Source organism: Ambystoma mexicanum, chromosome 9 (assembly GCF_040938575.1).
Source record: "Ambystoma mexicanum isolate Mex_15411 chromosome 9, UKY_AmexF1_1, whole genome shotgun sequence".
In the NCBI taxonomy this organism is placed as follows: Eukaryota; Metazoa; Chordata; class Amphibia; order Caudata; family Ambystomatidae; genus Ambystoma; species Ambystoma mexicanum.
This window is the reverse complement of record NC_090931.1, coordinates 259,586,997-259,602,141: the sequence shown is the minus strand read 5'-3', so window position 1 is coordinate 259,602,141 and position 15,145 is coordinate 259,586,997. Positions and strand designations below refer to the sequence as shown.

General features: G+C 44.7%; 1 protein-coding gene across 4 annotated transcripts in view; it reads right to left on the bottom strand.

The window, feature by feature from the left end:
* SGSM2 (small G protein signaling modulator 2) overlaps positions 1-15,145 on the bottom strand; it is a 1,574,436-nt gene that overhangs the window by 1,284,891 nt on the left and 274,400 nt on the right. For all 4 annotated transcript variants that reach the window (XM_069614582.1, XM_069614584.1, XM_069614583.1 and 1 more), the window contains exon 2: positions 12,317-12,392. In XM_069614582.1, the coding sequence (XP_069470683.1) occupies positions 12,317-12,392 (76 nt within the window). The remainder of the gene's footprint in view (positions 1-12,316; positions 12,393-15,145) is intronic.

Below are 15,145 nucleotides of genomic sequence, written 5' to 3'. Positions count from 1 at the left end.
TTGAAACCAAATGGTAGAAAAGTGGGAAGGCCCCCGGTAACATCTGCTACACCATGCCTGAGTCTAAGTGCAGATAGTCCCTATCCAACACTTTGTCTTTAATGAATTCCACCACTTTTATGTCTCATGAGAAAATTGCTCTCAGTTTGGGAATGAAGTGGAACAACTTCAGGATTTTTCCTCTGTTCAGGATTAAGTTGTCCTTGGATTTCACCAATGGCTCCAACAACATACAGTTGACCCACTCACCTTTTGGTAATTTGTTTTTTTAGTCTATCCGTTCTTCTTGTGCTGGTTCTTGTTATTAGTAGAGGAGTCCAGTGCCTGTCCCCAAGATCTTGATGTGGGTGTCGGCTGCTGGGCATCCTGAAACACAGATTTCGTAGCATTGGTTAATAAGGCTTTGCTTTGGCTTCGATTGATTTCATTATCCGTAATTTGTCTTTTAATGTTTATTTTCCATTGTTCGTCTGCTGCTCTCAGACGTTTCTGTGCCAGAGTCATGAACTCTGGTGATTTTGGGGTGTCCAAAGAGCTCACTTTGGGGGATAAAAGGAAAACACAATGATTTCCAATATCCCCAGCGGTCGTTGGCTGATCTTCCTTCTTGCACGGTTATTTTTGCTGTTTATGGTTTGTGTTGTTTTACCATCTAGTTTCCATTGTTTGTCCACTCTCCTTCTTTTCTGTTCCATGGTTAAGAACACACGTGATTTAGGTGGTGTAATGACGAGGATTTCTTGATGATGATGATCTTCTTCCGGATCTGTAGTGTAAACAGATACGTTCAGCCAATCACCCATAATCACGTCCTCCTTGTAACCTTTCCCTGTGCTCAGATTGAGCTGTATTTTGGCATTCTTAGGCCTCTTCACTAGATGTTTTGGGGAGGTGCTCAGTGAAACGGAAACAGCTTGTTTTCTCAAGAATTTTCTTGAGTCATTTGATTTCATCTTCATTGGTGGCTTTGGGTTTTCTAATTTACTCGCTGGTGGTTTCCTCCCTTGGATTTTTCTTTTGTTAGAATGAAAGATTTGGAATGTTTCAGGGACTCTTTGGTCATCCCCTTCCCCAGACACCCGTGCCACCTCACACCTCCCTGACTATTTATTACTGGTCTCTGCATCTATGTCTAGGTTTGTGTCTGGAATGCTCAGTTTGTATTCGTTTTTAGTAAATTTGTTGTTCTTGTGCTGGTCCTTGTTTTTAGTAGAGGAGTCCAGTGCCAGTCCCCAAGATCTTGATGTGGGTGTCGGCTGCTGGCCATCCTGAAACGCAGACTTCCTAGCATTGGTTCATAAAACTTTGCTTTGGCTTGGATTGATTTAATTATCCGTAATTTGAAGTCTTTTAGTGTTAGTTTTCCATTGGAGTCTGCTCTCAGATATTTCTGCACCAGAGTCATAAAATCTGGGGATTTTGGGGGGTCCAGAGAGCTCCCTTTGGTGGATAATTGGTAAACACACTGATTTCCAATATCCCCAGTGGTCGTTGGCTTATCTTCCTTTTCGCAATGGTTATTTTTGCTGTCTATGGTTTGTGTTGTTTTACCATCTAGTATCCATTGTTCAACCACTCTCCTTCTTTTCAGTTCCATGGTTAAGAACAGAGATGATTTTGGTGGTGTATTGATGAGAATTTCTTGAGGATCTTCTTCTGGATCCTTCGTGTAAACAGATACATTCAGCAGAATGTCCATAATCACGTCCTCCTTGTCACCTTTCCCTGTGCTCAGATGAAGATGTATTTTGGTAATTTCCTCAGTCACATATTGAGTGTTTTTAGGCCCCTTCACTAGATATTCTGGGGAGGTGGTCAGTGAAAGGGGAAATGTTAGATTTCTCGAGACCTTTCTTGAATCATTTGATTTCATCTTCATCTGTTTTTTATTTTACTTGCCGGCGGTTTCCTCCCTTGCCTTTTTCTTTTGTTATTATTAAAGACTTGGAAGGTTTCAGGGGCTCTTTATTTATGTATTTATTATTTAATGGACATTTGTATGAGCCTATGCATAAGTGTTTCCAGGTGCCGCAAGGCAAAATAGGGACGCGGGACATAGGGAAAAAAACAGCAGTAACAGTCGTACTAGACCTTGTGACAGTCCTACCGTGCAAGTGTAAAGACAAAGAAGTGTAGGGGAGGGTTGAAGTAGGGGAAAGGGCTTCGATGGGGAGGTTGGAAGGGTCTAAGTACAGAATTGGGAGCCCAGTGGATGAGCAAGTGCACAGGTGCCGGGGGAGAGTGGGAGTGGGAGGACATGTGCGGTGGACGGGGTGAACCCGACACAGGCTAGTCCAGGAAGGGTGCCCGAAGGCAAGTGCTGGTAGGGATGCTGGTGGAGACTTGTCAAGAAAGGAGAGTCCCCCTTAAGACTCATAAGGGACCAGGCACCAGTCTCAGCGGTAGAGGGAGATTAACACGGGAGGGGGAGAGAGGGAGAGGGAAAGAGGAGGAGAAGAGGAAAGTCTTGAGAAGTTTCTGGAACTTAAGAAGATCCAGCTCAAGTCTTAGGGGGGCAGGGAGGTCATTCCAGAGGGAGGATCCTGCCTAGGAAAGTGATCTCCCACCGATTCTCTGCTTGGAGAAGCATCTGACCTGCAGAGAGTTGGTGTTACTGAAGCACTCTAGCAGAGAGGTATTTGGGGAGAGAAAGCTGGATGTAGAGGGGTCCCAGGCCCCAGACAGCAGCCTTGTGGATGATGTAAAGAGTCTTGAATGTGATCCTTGTGGTCGCGGGAGAAAGTGGAGAGATTTTAGGGCTGGAGAGATGTGGTCCCTGGGCTTGAGGCCAAGGATGTCTTGCAGCCCTATTCTGGATTAGTTGAAGAGGGCTTAGGGACGAAAGCGGCAGATTGAGTAAGAGGCTTCTGCAGTAGTCCAACCTGGAGAGAACGAGATCTCTGGAGACATTGAGCTTCTGGGGAAAGGTGAGGGAAGGGAGAATGCCTCTGAGGAGGTTAAACTGAAAGTTGGACTTCTTGGCAAGTTCTGAGATGTACGGGGAGGAAGAGAGAGAAGAGTCAAATATGACCCCAAGGTTTGTAGCCCAGTGCTTTAAGTGGGCCGGCGCCTGCCGGGGCCGGGCCCCGGCAGTCTCCAGAAAGTGGGGCTGAGCCGGGGCCCAGCCGGGGCCCAGCCGCGGCCCCCTCCCACACAACATTGGCGGGATGCATTATCCCGCCGCGGCCGCAGCCGCGACGGGAGATGCGCCCGTCATTATGTCGGCCAAGCTGACAGAAGTGCCAGCCAGCCACAGCGACGCTGAGGCTGGCGGCACTTCCGTCAGTTAGTGTAACTCCCTCTGATGACCCCTCATCAGGGTCATCAGAGGAAGTTACTGTCCCTTTGTTTTCCCTCCCCAGGTCACTGACCCCCGCTGGCTCCGTGATCTAATATGCAGATTAAATCACGGAGCCCGCGGGTTCCAGAGGGTGAAAGACGCCTCGGGCTCAGTGATCTATGTGCTCTGAGCAGATAGATCACAGAGCCCGATGTGCCTTTCTCCGTCTGCAAAGCTTTATAAAAGATGCCTTGAACTGTGTACGTTTCAAGCCATCTTTTATAAAGGTAGAAATATTTCTATGTTTATAAAAGACGGCTTGAAACGTGCACAATTCAAGGCATCTTTTATAAAGCTTTGTCGACGGACAAAGCCACCTTGCGGTTTGTTTTGTCCGTCATCAACGCTTTATAAAAGATGCCTTGAATTGTTTATGTGTCAAGCCATCTTTTAGAAACATAGAAACATGTTACAAATATCTATGTTTATAAAAGGTGGCTTGAAAAGTACACAAACCATAGTAAGGTAAGCACACAAGTGTGCGTAAAATACTATGGTTTGTGCACTTTTCAAGCCACCTTTTATAAACATAGAAATATGTAACATTGCTATGTTTATAAAATATGGCTTGAAAAGTACACACACCATAGTAGTACACATACAAACATATAAATGCTCACATAAATGTATATATTTGTTTGCGCACCTTACTATGATTTGTGCACTTTTAGGCCACGCCCACAATGAAAGCCACGCCCGAAACGAGGGCCCCCCCTCAATTTCTTACCCCACTTAAAGCACTGTTGTAGCCTCACAAGAAGGTGAGGGGAGGGGACCCAAGGAGGGTGGTCCAAGAGAGGGAGGGAAACAGGGAGCAGCTGTCCCAATGAGAAGGATCTCAGTCTTACTGGCATTGAGGCAGATATCATTAGCAGAGCGCCATGCCTGAATAGAGGTCAGGCAATCAGGTATGAGAGAGAAAGGAGAGGAGGTAGACAGGAGCTTAAAGGAGTGCTGAGTGTCATTAGCATAGCACTGGAAGTGAGGATAGAAGGTGGAGATCAAGTGGACCAGAGGGCAAGGTAGATATTGAAGAGCCATGGCAATAGGATAGAGCCCTGATGGACGCCACAGGTAGTGAGTGAGGTGGAGGATAGGAAAGGGCCCAATAACACTTCAGAGGGTCGGCTTGAAAGGAAGTAGGTCCTGCCACGCCAGTGACCTGTCCATGATGCCAAGGATATCATAGAGACAATTTTTGAGGATGGCATGATTGAACGTGACAAAGGCAGAGGAAAGACTGAGAAGGATCAGAAATGAGGGAGAGTTTGAATGCAGGTTTGAGAGCAGGTCTTCACAGGTGTTCAGGAGTGCAGTCTCCATGCCTGTAGATGCTCTGAAGCCAGACTGGTGGTTGTGGAGGCAGCTAGCAGATTCAGTGTTGTGGGTAGTTGGGAGATAATCAACTTCTCCATGAGTTTGCCCAAGAAAGGGGTGAGAGGGAGTGCTTTGGGCCGGAGTAAGCAAGTGAGAGAGGGCAGGTTATGGCAGACCATGAGCTGTGCAAGTGGTGAGGATGATGGGGCCTTACCATGGTCCGGCATGTTAGTCGCAAGGGAGGTGTGTGCGAAATCCGGGGAACATGGCAGGGGGCCCTCACAGGCTCGGAAAGGGACCGACAGGGGCCTTCATTCGGGGGCAGGTTCAGCCTGCCGGCACTCAAATGGCAACAAGAAAGATCAACACAGCCAATCCCCATGAAGCAGGGCAGTCCTCTTCCCCAGGCACCCATGCCAACTCACACCTCCCTGACTGTGTATTACTGGTCTTTGCATCTATGTCTAAGCTAGTGGCTGCCGGTTCTTCATCCTGTCTGGAATTCTCAGTCATAGGCTTGGGTGGCATTGAAGTCCTGTCCACTGCTTGGAAGGTATATTGGACTTCAGGTGAGTGATCAGCAGTACACTTCTCTGGATTAGGAGCAGCATTTGATCAATGCGTACATGAGTCAAATTGTCTCCGAGAACCAACAACATTCTCGAGCCGTACCTCCTCTGGTCCAGTGATTTTTATATTCGTCGTTGGGTATGATTGGACACCTGCTTTTTCTTTAATGATTTTATGTGTAACTGTTGTCACAGTTACTGGTTCAGGTCTTGCCTGTGTAGCTGTAACAAAGTCTTCTAGGAATAGCATTTTTGCATGCAACATGGCTATCACAGTTGCCTGATCCTTCATTTATTTATTTATTTATTTTATTTTTATTTATTTTATTTGTTTTTTATAACGCGCTTAATTTCTCAGTTGGGTTTTTAAGCGCAGATCTGGGATTCTAACCTCTGTTGCTCTGCGTGGTCTTGCTTCCAAGACCAGTGCGTTGCCCCTGTGCTATCCTCTGTGCATGTTGTGTCGTTTATGGCTTCATACAGCTTCAGGAAAGAGGCAAGAGATATTGTAAGCACAGATTTTTGAGAGCCTCCATCGGCCTTCTTTTGGGTTTTGGGAAATGTTCTTCCGACACGGAGGAGTTGGTGGTCAGTGAGAGAGAGGACTCATCATTGTTAGTTTGTGCCTCTTTATCTCTGTTTTCATTGGGCCCCGGGTATGATGCCTCCAATAGTGTTTTTTCAGGTCGCCCAAACGATCCATAGATTTTTCAAATCCTAATTCTGGGTCTGTGTTTACCACTCATCGGAGAACAGGATGTACCCTCCCTGAATCAACTTCTTGTAGCATTCTCTCAATACGCTGAATGTCTGTGGTTAGTCTGGTTTCAAGCAAGCTTGTTAGTGAGACCAGTGCCCCTTTTTTGCCATTAGTTCCAGGCTACTGGTTTGTGGAGGTCACACGTCGGCCTGCATTCTGTCAATTAGAGTGCATTCTCCCCAATTGGGCCAAGCTTAAGTCTGGGCTAGGGTCTGTAATCCCTTTGGTACGACCTCCCTCCCTTCCCCTCCATTTCCTCTTATGTGCCCTCCACGTCTTTGATCTCTCCTAAGTTGGGAAAGCAGTCTCAGTTTTTACAGGGGCTCCGTCCAAGTACGTGGTTAATTGGTTCTGAGTCATATCCATCATTTTTAGGTTATTTGTCTCCCGCAGTTGGGCCAGTGGTGAGAAGGTTGTGGGTGGAAGAACAGCAGTGTCCCTTAGAGCCCCAGCTCAGATGCCTTCCCTCCATCACCTTGGTAGATGTTGTTTTTAAGATTATCAAAGCTTGGTCTGTCAACAGTTGAAAGGCCCTGTAACTGGGCGGATGGTACGTTGCCACCCCGTTAATCCTGCAACAGGTTTTGGTCCAAGTCTGGACTCCCCGTGGTGTGATCGAAGCACGTGCCCATCATGTCACTTGTTTCCAACTGCTCGTTATCCGTGGTTTCTGGTGGCATGCTATGAACTTGGGCATGGAATTGGGATGTGGTGATTGTGATCACTTTCGTATTCATTGTACCTAGCGGTCGCTTACACGTGGCATTACTGTTACAGGCTGTTTTTTCAAGTTTGTATCATTCATGTCAGTTGGCTCAACCCAACCCTCCTCATTTTTGTTCCCCGCTATGGTTTCAGTCACAGCACAGTTTTTCTTTGTAGGACTCATCATTGCATGCCAGTCCATATGTCTACGCTGGTCACATGAATATTGGATGTCGTTCACCGAGTTTAGTAGTTCCAGCCCCTTCTTTCTGCTGCTTCTCAAACTATTACCATCGCCGAGCAACGGGTCCATAGCAAGGTCTCTGCTTTGTGCTTAAAGCCTAAAGTGTTACTCATATGGCATGAAGATCTGGCTTTTAACAGGGTTTATTAGGATAGTGTTACTGTCTCAGCCTAAGCAGGCTCATTTGGATGGTATTAAAGGCCTGGCTAAAGCAAGTTTAATAGAATAGTATTATTGCCTTAGCCTAAGCAGGGATATTGGCAAGGTATTGTTTACTGCATAAGCAGGAACATGTATAGAGTGGTATCCTTCCTTGGCAGGTTCATTTGGATTTCATTGACAGTGAAGTTCTGGTCTATGCAGGTTTAACAGGATAGTGTAATGGTCACATCCTGGTTAATTTAGTTGGTATTGTCACACTGCCTTAACAGAGTCATGTAGGCAGATTGTTGGCTAGGCAAAATCATTTTCATTTGGATGGCATTGAAGGCGGGCCTAAGCAGCTTCAATTAGATCGTATTTCTCCCTACGTCGTTCCGTTTACATGGTATTGTGACATTGCCTTAGCAAGGTCATGAAGATAGGTCTGTGTCCGGGACTAAGCATGTTCATTTCGATGGCAGTGAAGGCCTGGCCTAAGCAGTTTCAGCAGGATAATATTATGTATATGGTATTGCTACACTGCCTAAACAGGGTTATACATATAGAATGGTATCCAGGCGTGATCATGCTCATTTGGATGGCAAGAGAGGCCTGCCCAGAGAAGGTTACTTAGGATGAAGTCTGTGACCTAGAAAGAACATCTAATCTAGAGATATAGAAGCAGACCAAGCCCATTGTATACTAAAGTATCAATTGAAAATGTTATTTACCCATAATACATCATAAAGTAGAAATAGAAAAAATTGCTTCTGCCCATCACCCTCTATGAGTAGAGTAGGCACTGAGGCTTGTCTTGGAATGACGCTCTATTCTCTGTTCCATAACTACCCAGGCTCCAGCAGCCTCATAGTTGCTTGCCTTGGCTTTATGTAATACCAAAGATATGTCATACACCAAACAGGTTGCATGTCAGCAGCATTCTTCATTGGTTCACGTGAAGAGATGCACCTCTTACATGTCAATATCAAAGCAGGTCCCGAGAGAGAATCTATATTCATTTGAATGAATGAGTTAACACGGTAATTTGATGAGGTCCTGGTGGGATCCACTCACATTCAGAGAGTGGGAACAGTTATTCTGGGGGCAAGAGATGAGACGCTGAGGCAGGGTTACAGAGGATGTGGCCTCTGCTGGGTACACAACACAATGTGCATTTTCCCCTGCTGGAGTGACAGTTAACAGAATGGGCGTTGATGGCCCTTCAGCAATACCAAATACCTGCCTGTTTTCATGCGGCGCCCATTGCAAAGCGCAATTTGACTGTAGGCCCCTATGCAAATACCATCTGCAGCACATCCTTTGAGGGCTCCTGAGGGCCCTCCACAAAGATAGGTGCAGTCAAGGATGGCTTTCCCACCAACTGACCCATTCACCAACACAAATGAGGCAAACTGAAAACTGCTGCCTCGCGAAACCAACACAGAGCAATGGAAGATTGAGATTGCAAGGACTCTGATCTTTCCAGAAGCATAGAGAGCCAGAATTCTTTAACTGTGTATTGCATGAACGTCATCACCAAAGAGGGCCGGGGGGATGGGGAGGGCAGCATTTCTGTTGTCCCCACTCGAACTTTCTTAATCATGAGTTTTGCCTCAGGGGTCAGAGAGGGAAATGACTAATGCAATGTTATGTCAGGGGTCTGCAATCTGTGTCTCTCCAGATGTTTTGCACTGCGACTCCCATGATCACTCACCATTGAAAACTCTGGTTAAGGCTGATGGGAGATGTAGTCTACAACATCTTCCGAAACATAGACTGCAGACCCCAGTGTTATGTTGAGTTATTTTATTGGGTTGTACACCGTTCTCCGCTGGCGTTGGCATGCCCTCTGCAAAAAGAGTGCTGCATTATCTTAGTGGAGACAGAGGTGAAATGCAAGATGGCTTGGCTATTGTGTTGATGCATGTGGTTTGGAAGTACCCAAGTAATGCATGTGGATCTATTTCTATGTGGTTTATGTCAAGAACACTTGAGGTGACTCATGCGTCATAGTGCAAGGATGCATTGCTCGGCCTGTTGAGAGGTGACGTGTTCTGACATTGATGCTATTCAGGACGCGGTGTGCAGTTGACCTGCATCTGGCGCGATTGGTATGCTTATTAGATGTTTAAGGTACAATCTGGGCATGTTAGCATAAGAAGATGTCAGTAGAGGCCCCAATGATTGGCTGAGAAGGAATCCCTTGCTGTTGTTGAAGAAATGTTCACAGCCAAACAACAACCGCAAGAGGCATGGGGGAACAACACCAACAAGCAATCCCTCAATCAGGTTAGTCACCTATTGCTAGCAAACAACAAAAGCGCTTATAGCTACAGGGCCTGTTACTAGCGGAAGATACTAGTTAATTCAATATATTACATATTTTAATAACATCACAAAATAGTTAAAAACATAATACATGAATCCACATTAGTTCAATAACGTTGTCACAGTGAGGAATAAACAGATAGTGCAAAAAAGGAACAACTCCTATTGTGTTCCCAAATAGTGAAGTGACTAGTGCTGTGCAAAATCACATCTAAATTAATTCTCTCAAACACCACTCATCTCTCACACCATTCATACTGCTCTCATCATACAAATTCATAAAAACCTCCTAAAACCCAACATGTTTCTTTCCTAATAAATGTGATCTCATTATTGCAAGGAAATTCATCAAGGGCTATCAGTTTTATCACCAAACACTGTTCAACTGTGAAAGTTCATCCCAAATTTCAATGTTGGTTGTTACTGCCAAACCATGCAATTTATGATGAAATCTGAATGCTTCAGTCTTCAGACGTGTAAGAAAAGTTCACACCAAAGCAAGAAAGCATTGTTGCATTGACTAACATTTACCATATACTGTCCTACAACTGCAATGATGCTGCCTTTTTTATAGAAATGCTCAGTACAAAACATCATCATCATTAGGGTTGGAGGTTTTGACTTTCCTGAAGGTAAATTTTATTTTTAAAGTGCATAAAATCCAAGAGGATAGCTCAGGGGCAGCGCATTTGTCTTGGTCTTGTAATCAAGACAACGCAGAGCAACACAGGTTCGAATCCGGGTCCCACACTTATAGCCTGGTCTCTGGCATTAAGCATGTAGTAAAAGGTCAATTAATTAATTAATGATACTTCCTAGCATGCAAGCGAAGAGTTATTACTTTTCTAAAACTAACTCAAACTGTGTCTAGTACCACGCCACGCACTACTCCAACAGAAAATAGGCCTCGACTGAAAGAACCACGGGTGGCGTACTGTAGGTACAACCCTCTGTCTCAGACTAGTGGACACAACAACCCCCCCATGGACCAGGGAGCACAGGACAGCGAGTTATTTGCCTATCCGATCAACCTTACTCTTTTCCTAAAACCAGTAAAAAATTGCTGACACAAAAAACTTAAAACGATAGTAAACTCATACATTAAAAAACGGGAAACTGGTCCGCCATCCCGGGACCCATACCTCACCCAGATACATATTTTAGTCCCAATCGAGAAGCACATACAGGAGACTCGGGTGGCAAGTAGCCAGGGTCAGCCTTATTTACAGAAAAACATAAAGTGCCCGCACGGACCATCAACGTTAGCAGGTAGGTGCAGTGAGTCCCATGCAGGCAATTTTAAATATCCACAAGCCACAGTGGACACGGGGGGAGCAAAAGTGAGGCAAAATCACTTTTACCCTTTTATTTCATCCCGGGAGGATAGCTCAGTGGCAACGTGGGTGCTTTGGAAGCAAGACGACACAAAGCAACACAGTGGGTCCGAGCCTAGAAACCTCTGGGTGTTTAAGCGTGTTATAAAAAACGCAACTAAGACAAAAAAAAAATTATGCAATAAAAAAAACATTGCTGTCACAGCACCTCGATGCCCACGCTTTAAACATGTTAAAATAAAAAAAACAACCTCTCATGGAAACGTGAACGCTCCTTCCAAATACACTTTGCAGGAAGCATTTACAATGCCTGCTCATGACCAGGTGCAAAACTGAGGCGTAATCCATGTGTTGCACGCCTATATGAAAATCTCCTGCAAGTGCACGAGGAGGGCTCGCGAGAAGGAGGTGGTGCACACGCTGCAGATCTTATCTTCGCTCCGTGTCCCTCCTCCTCTCGTCAGTGCTGTAAAATGAGGAGACTCGTCGTCAAATGGCGGAACAAAACTATTGCGCCTTAATTTTACGCCTTAGTTTAACACGCTGTCTCGCCTAAATTGAGGCTGTTTGTTCGTTACCTTCAAAGCAGAGGCGTGCTCTTGAAAAAAAAATGAAAAGCGCATGTGAGAATAATTATCTGCTTGTATAATAATCACATTCAACAATACCTACAGAAGACATTGGGCCTCATTACGAGCATGGCGGTAGCCATGCCTGTATGGCAGGCACGGCTACCGCCATGCTCGCTACCGGCCCCACCACCCACAATTGGGCAATAACCGGCCCATTATGAGATGAATGGGCCGGTAATTGCTCATTCGCGGGTGGCGGTATTGCCGGTCTACCAATCCCCATTCTTAATGGGGGTGGGGAGCATGGTTTCAACGGCACCGTTGATAACGGTGCGGGGGCAATCACGAGTTCTGCTTGCGGGTGCCGCACAGCCCGGTGGGCTGTCAGGACACTGCGAGCAGAACTCACAATGAAGTGGGACGGTATGAACGTTGCTGGTGGTTTACTTCCACCGTTCTTACCGTTCCCGCCACTATTATAATGAGGCCCAATCTCTGAAGAGCAGCTGAAACTCAGCAGTAATGGGCGGAGTCACCTTGAACAATAACTTCAATATGTGGAAACATCACGCAGCTGTGTAACATGCAGAACAGGGTTCTCCAACCTGTGGCTTCGCAAAAGTTTTGTACTACAACTTAGGGCAGACCCATCTTAGTTAATGGTCAGGCACCATGGGAGTCGTAGTCCAAAACCTCTGGAGAGCCATAGGGTGCCAACCCAAGATGCAGAATATGCAACCTGCCCCTGTCGACTACTCATCCATGCAGTGAAACTCTGCAAGTGGCAGGAATGAATGGCAGTGTGTTCGATACAGTGGTCAAACCAACCAGAATTCAGTTCTCACTGTGTGATACCGACCCCGAACAGGGCCAGTTCTTTCTTCTTTCACAAACCTGTTTCATTAACGACTTTAAAATGTCATATATGTCTCCGTCATACGCAGCTCTGTGCAATATAATAGAAGAATGAGGCGCATTACCCATGTTAAACATAAGGTTTGCTTACCGCACAATGCAATGATATGACTGCTGTCCTCGTGAACAAACTTCCTGGTGACAGCTTCCTCCATTATTTGTTTCACCTAAAATGAAAGAGATAACATGGCTGTTTTTCCAAAGCAAACACCAGAAATGTCAGGTTTATAAATTGATCTTGAAAGGTGCAGCAGTTTCCCATTCCGACATACAAATGTTAGTAGTCTACAATCTTGATTCTGTATCCTGCCCCACACACACACCCTTAAAAATACACTTTGCACAGCTCTGTGAATTAGGCACTTTGCACCACGCTAAACGTTCCATGAATTAGGTCTTCAGAGTGATGGAAATGCCAAAGTCCTATTTTGGCCATGAAAAAAGTACACACACACACACACACACACAAATGAATTTAAAGCTATATACTTACCTGTATTCACAGTCATATACATATCGACTGCAAGTAAGACACACATGCTTAGTGAAAGTCGCACGCGCATATGCTGAAAGAGCTGCACTCACATATTCTGAGAACACAGTACACATGTGACTTCAGAGGAAAGTAACATTTATTGTAAGAGTACTCTAAATAAATAGCTCAGTTAACTTTCTCGGATACCATACTTGTCATGATACTGGAGAAAATCAAATGTTTTTAACACACTCGCATCATGTTGGAATGTTATTAATGAAGAAGCTGGTGTTTAGACGGAAGCAAATGTAGAATATACATATTAAAGTGTCTAGTATCTTTTAGAATACAATATATCTATATGTAGACTGTTTGAATGAATGCTTGTATGGACAGGTAACCGGTACTATTTAGAAACATGGATTAACCTTCTCCGCCACTCATAGCTCTTTTGCTATCCATCTCCCCGAAATGCATTGCCTAAGCCTATACACTGTTCTCAGTCTTGCTTCCTAGCACCTACTTGACTATTGCCACCTATTATATATTATAGATGCGTATCCTTGTACTTTTCTTTTTTTTCCTGCAACAGCACACTACCTGCCTATTGTGCCGAACTGACATTCACTTTACATCAGTCTTGTCTACCTGTATATATATATATGTAATCTGCCTGACTATGTAACTTAAGCTTCAAGTATCCTTTTTGTATTCACTGCACCCAGCTACCTACGGGTTTGGTGCGTGTTACAAATTCAATAAACAAACAAACAAACAATTTCAATGGAGGCTGGTAATTTCGTTTTTTGGTTGATTATTGTTTTTTCTATAACACTCTGGTGATCTCAATGATGTAAAGCTTGAGACCAACTTAGTCGAGGTTACATTATTATTTTAAATAGATATCAATTTCTGAACACCACACTGTAAGTTCTTCGCCCAGAATTGTGGGATGGGATTATTTAAATTGTGAGGGGTCAAAAATGTGAGATGGACAAGTACATAGTGTTTTCTTACAAGTGGCCATTTTATTAAACAATAAGGCTGACATAAACGCCTTGCTTTCCCCAACCTAACGAGGATGTCCCTACCTGTCAGTCCAAGACTAAAGGAAAACAGTCTAATACCAAAAGGTATCTGTCCCTCACCCTTGTAGATTCAACACAATCATACAGTTATCATATGGCTGTTCAAACTCAACAAAATAACTTTTATATTTAAAAATAAACTTTGTAACCATGTATCCTTGTAACCAGGGTCAGATCCTTTTCCCCAGGATTAATTAAATATTTTCCAAACCAAATTTCCTATCAAGAAAGTTATTTTCACTAGCCAAGTTCTGCTCCAAATTCAACACAAAGTTCTTTTCGCTCTTGGATTGTCTTATTGCTAAACAGGATTTATCACTTCAAAATGATTGTCAAAGTTTCCACAAACTCTTGCTCAATACACCAAAAAGACTTTGGGCCTCATTACGAGTCTGGCGGTAGCCGTACTGGAAAAACCGGCAGGCTGCCGCCGGACCCGTAGTGATTTACTGGCTCCAGAGTTGCCGGAATTACCGGGTATTGCAGCCCCAGTGTTCTGGTAATTCCAGAGCCGGCATTCTGTAAATCCCCATTCCCATGGAGTGTCATAGGACTCCATGGGAAGGGGGACCATGGTCACACTGGCACTGTAATTAACGGTGCCAGTGTTTCCATTTCCATCTGCAGGCGGGTGGCGTTACTCCCGCCAGGTTAGACCTGGCGGGAGTGACACCCCATGCCTGCAGGACTTGTAGTTTGCCAGTCCGGAGACAATGGTGGCGGCGGGTTTACTGCCACTGTTGTTTCCGGACCGGCAGGGTCATAATGAGGCCCTTTGTCTTCACACTTCCAGTCAGTATTCAATATAATTTCTCTTCTTTGAAGAACAACCACTTTCACATTTCTTCTTCATAAATCATATAGCTTTGTCAGGATGTTTTTAGCACAGTTCATTATAACACATTAGTGGACTTGCCACTTTCTTTACACCACAACCTTCAACCACACTGCAGTACTTTAATTATCTACTTCCTGGTCCACTTACCTGCCAGGAATAACTACGAATAGCCCCTTTACTGGTATACTCGCCTGCCAGGATAAAACGTATGCCACTACTACAAGTATTTTGTGGCAAGGCCTGTTTCACACTTTAGATACGTCTTTGACTTTCAACAACAATATTAGGGTCCACAACATGTTCCATAAGGGTACAATACACATTGTCACTGTTTGTGGTGCCACTGATGTGTTTACCAAAAGCAATGCAGGTTGTATTCCTCTCCCCCTTGATGATTTCTACAAGGAGAGCTTCTGCCCTGCCATCTTTGGGTTCTACAACACCAGTTGGTAATGTTTCTTTTCCAAGTTTCCCTTTTTAGGAAATCTTTATCCCCTTATATTTATAACTGCCTTTCTT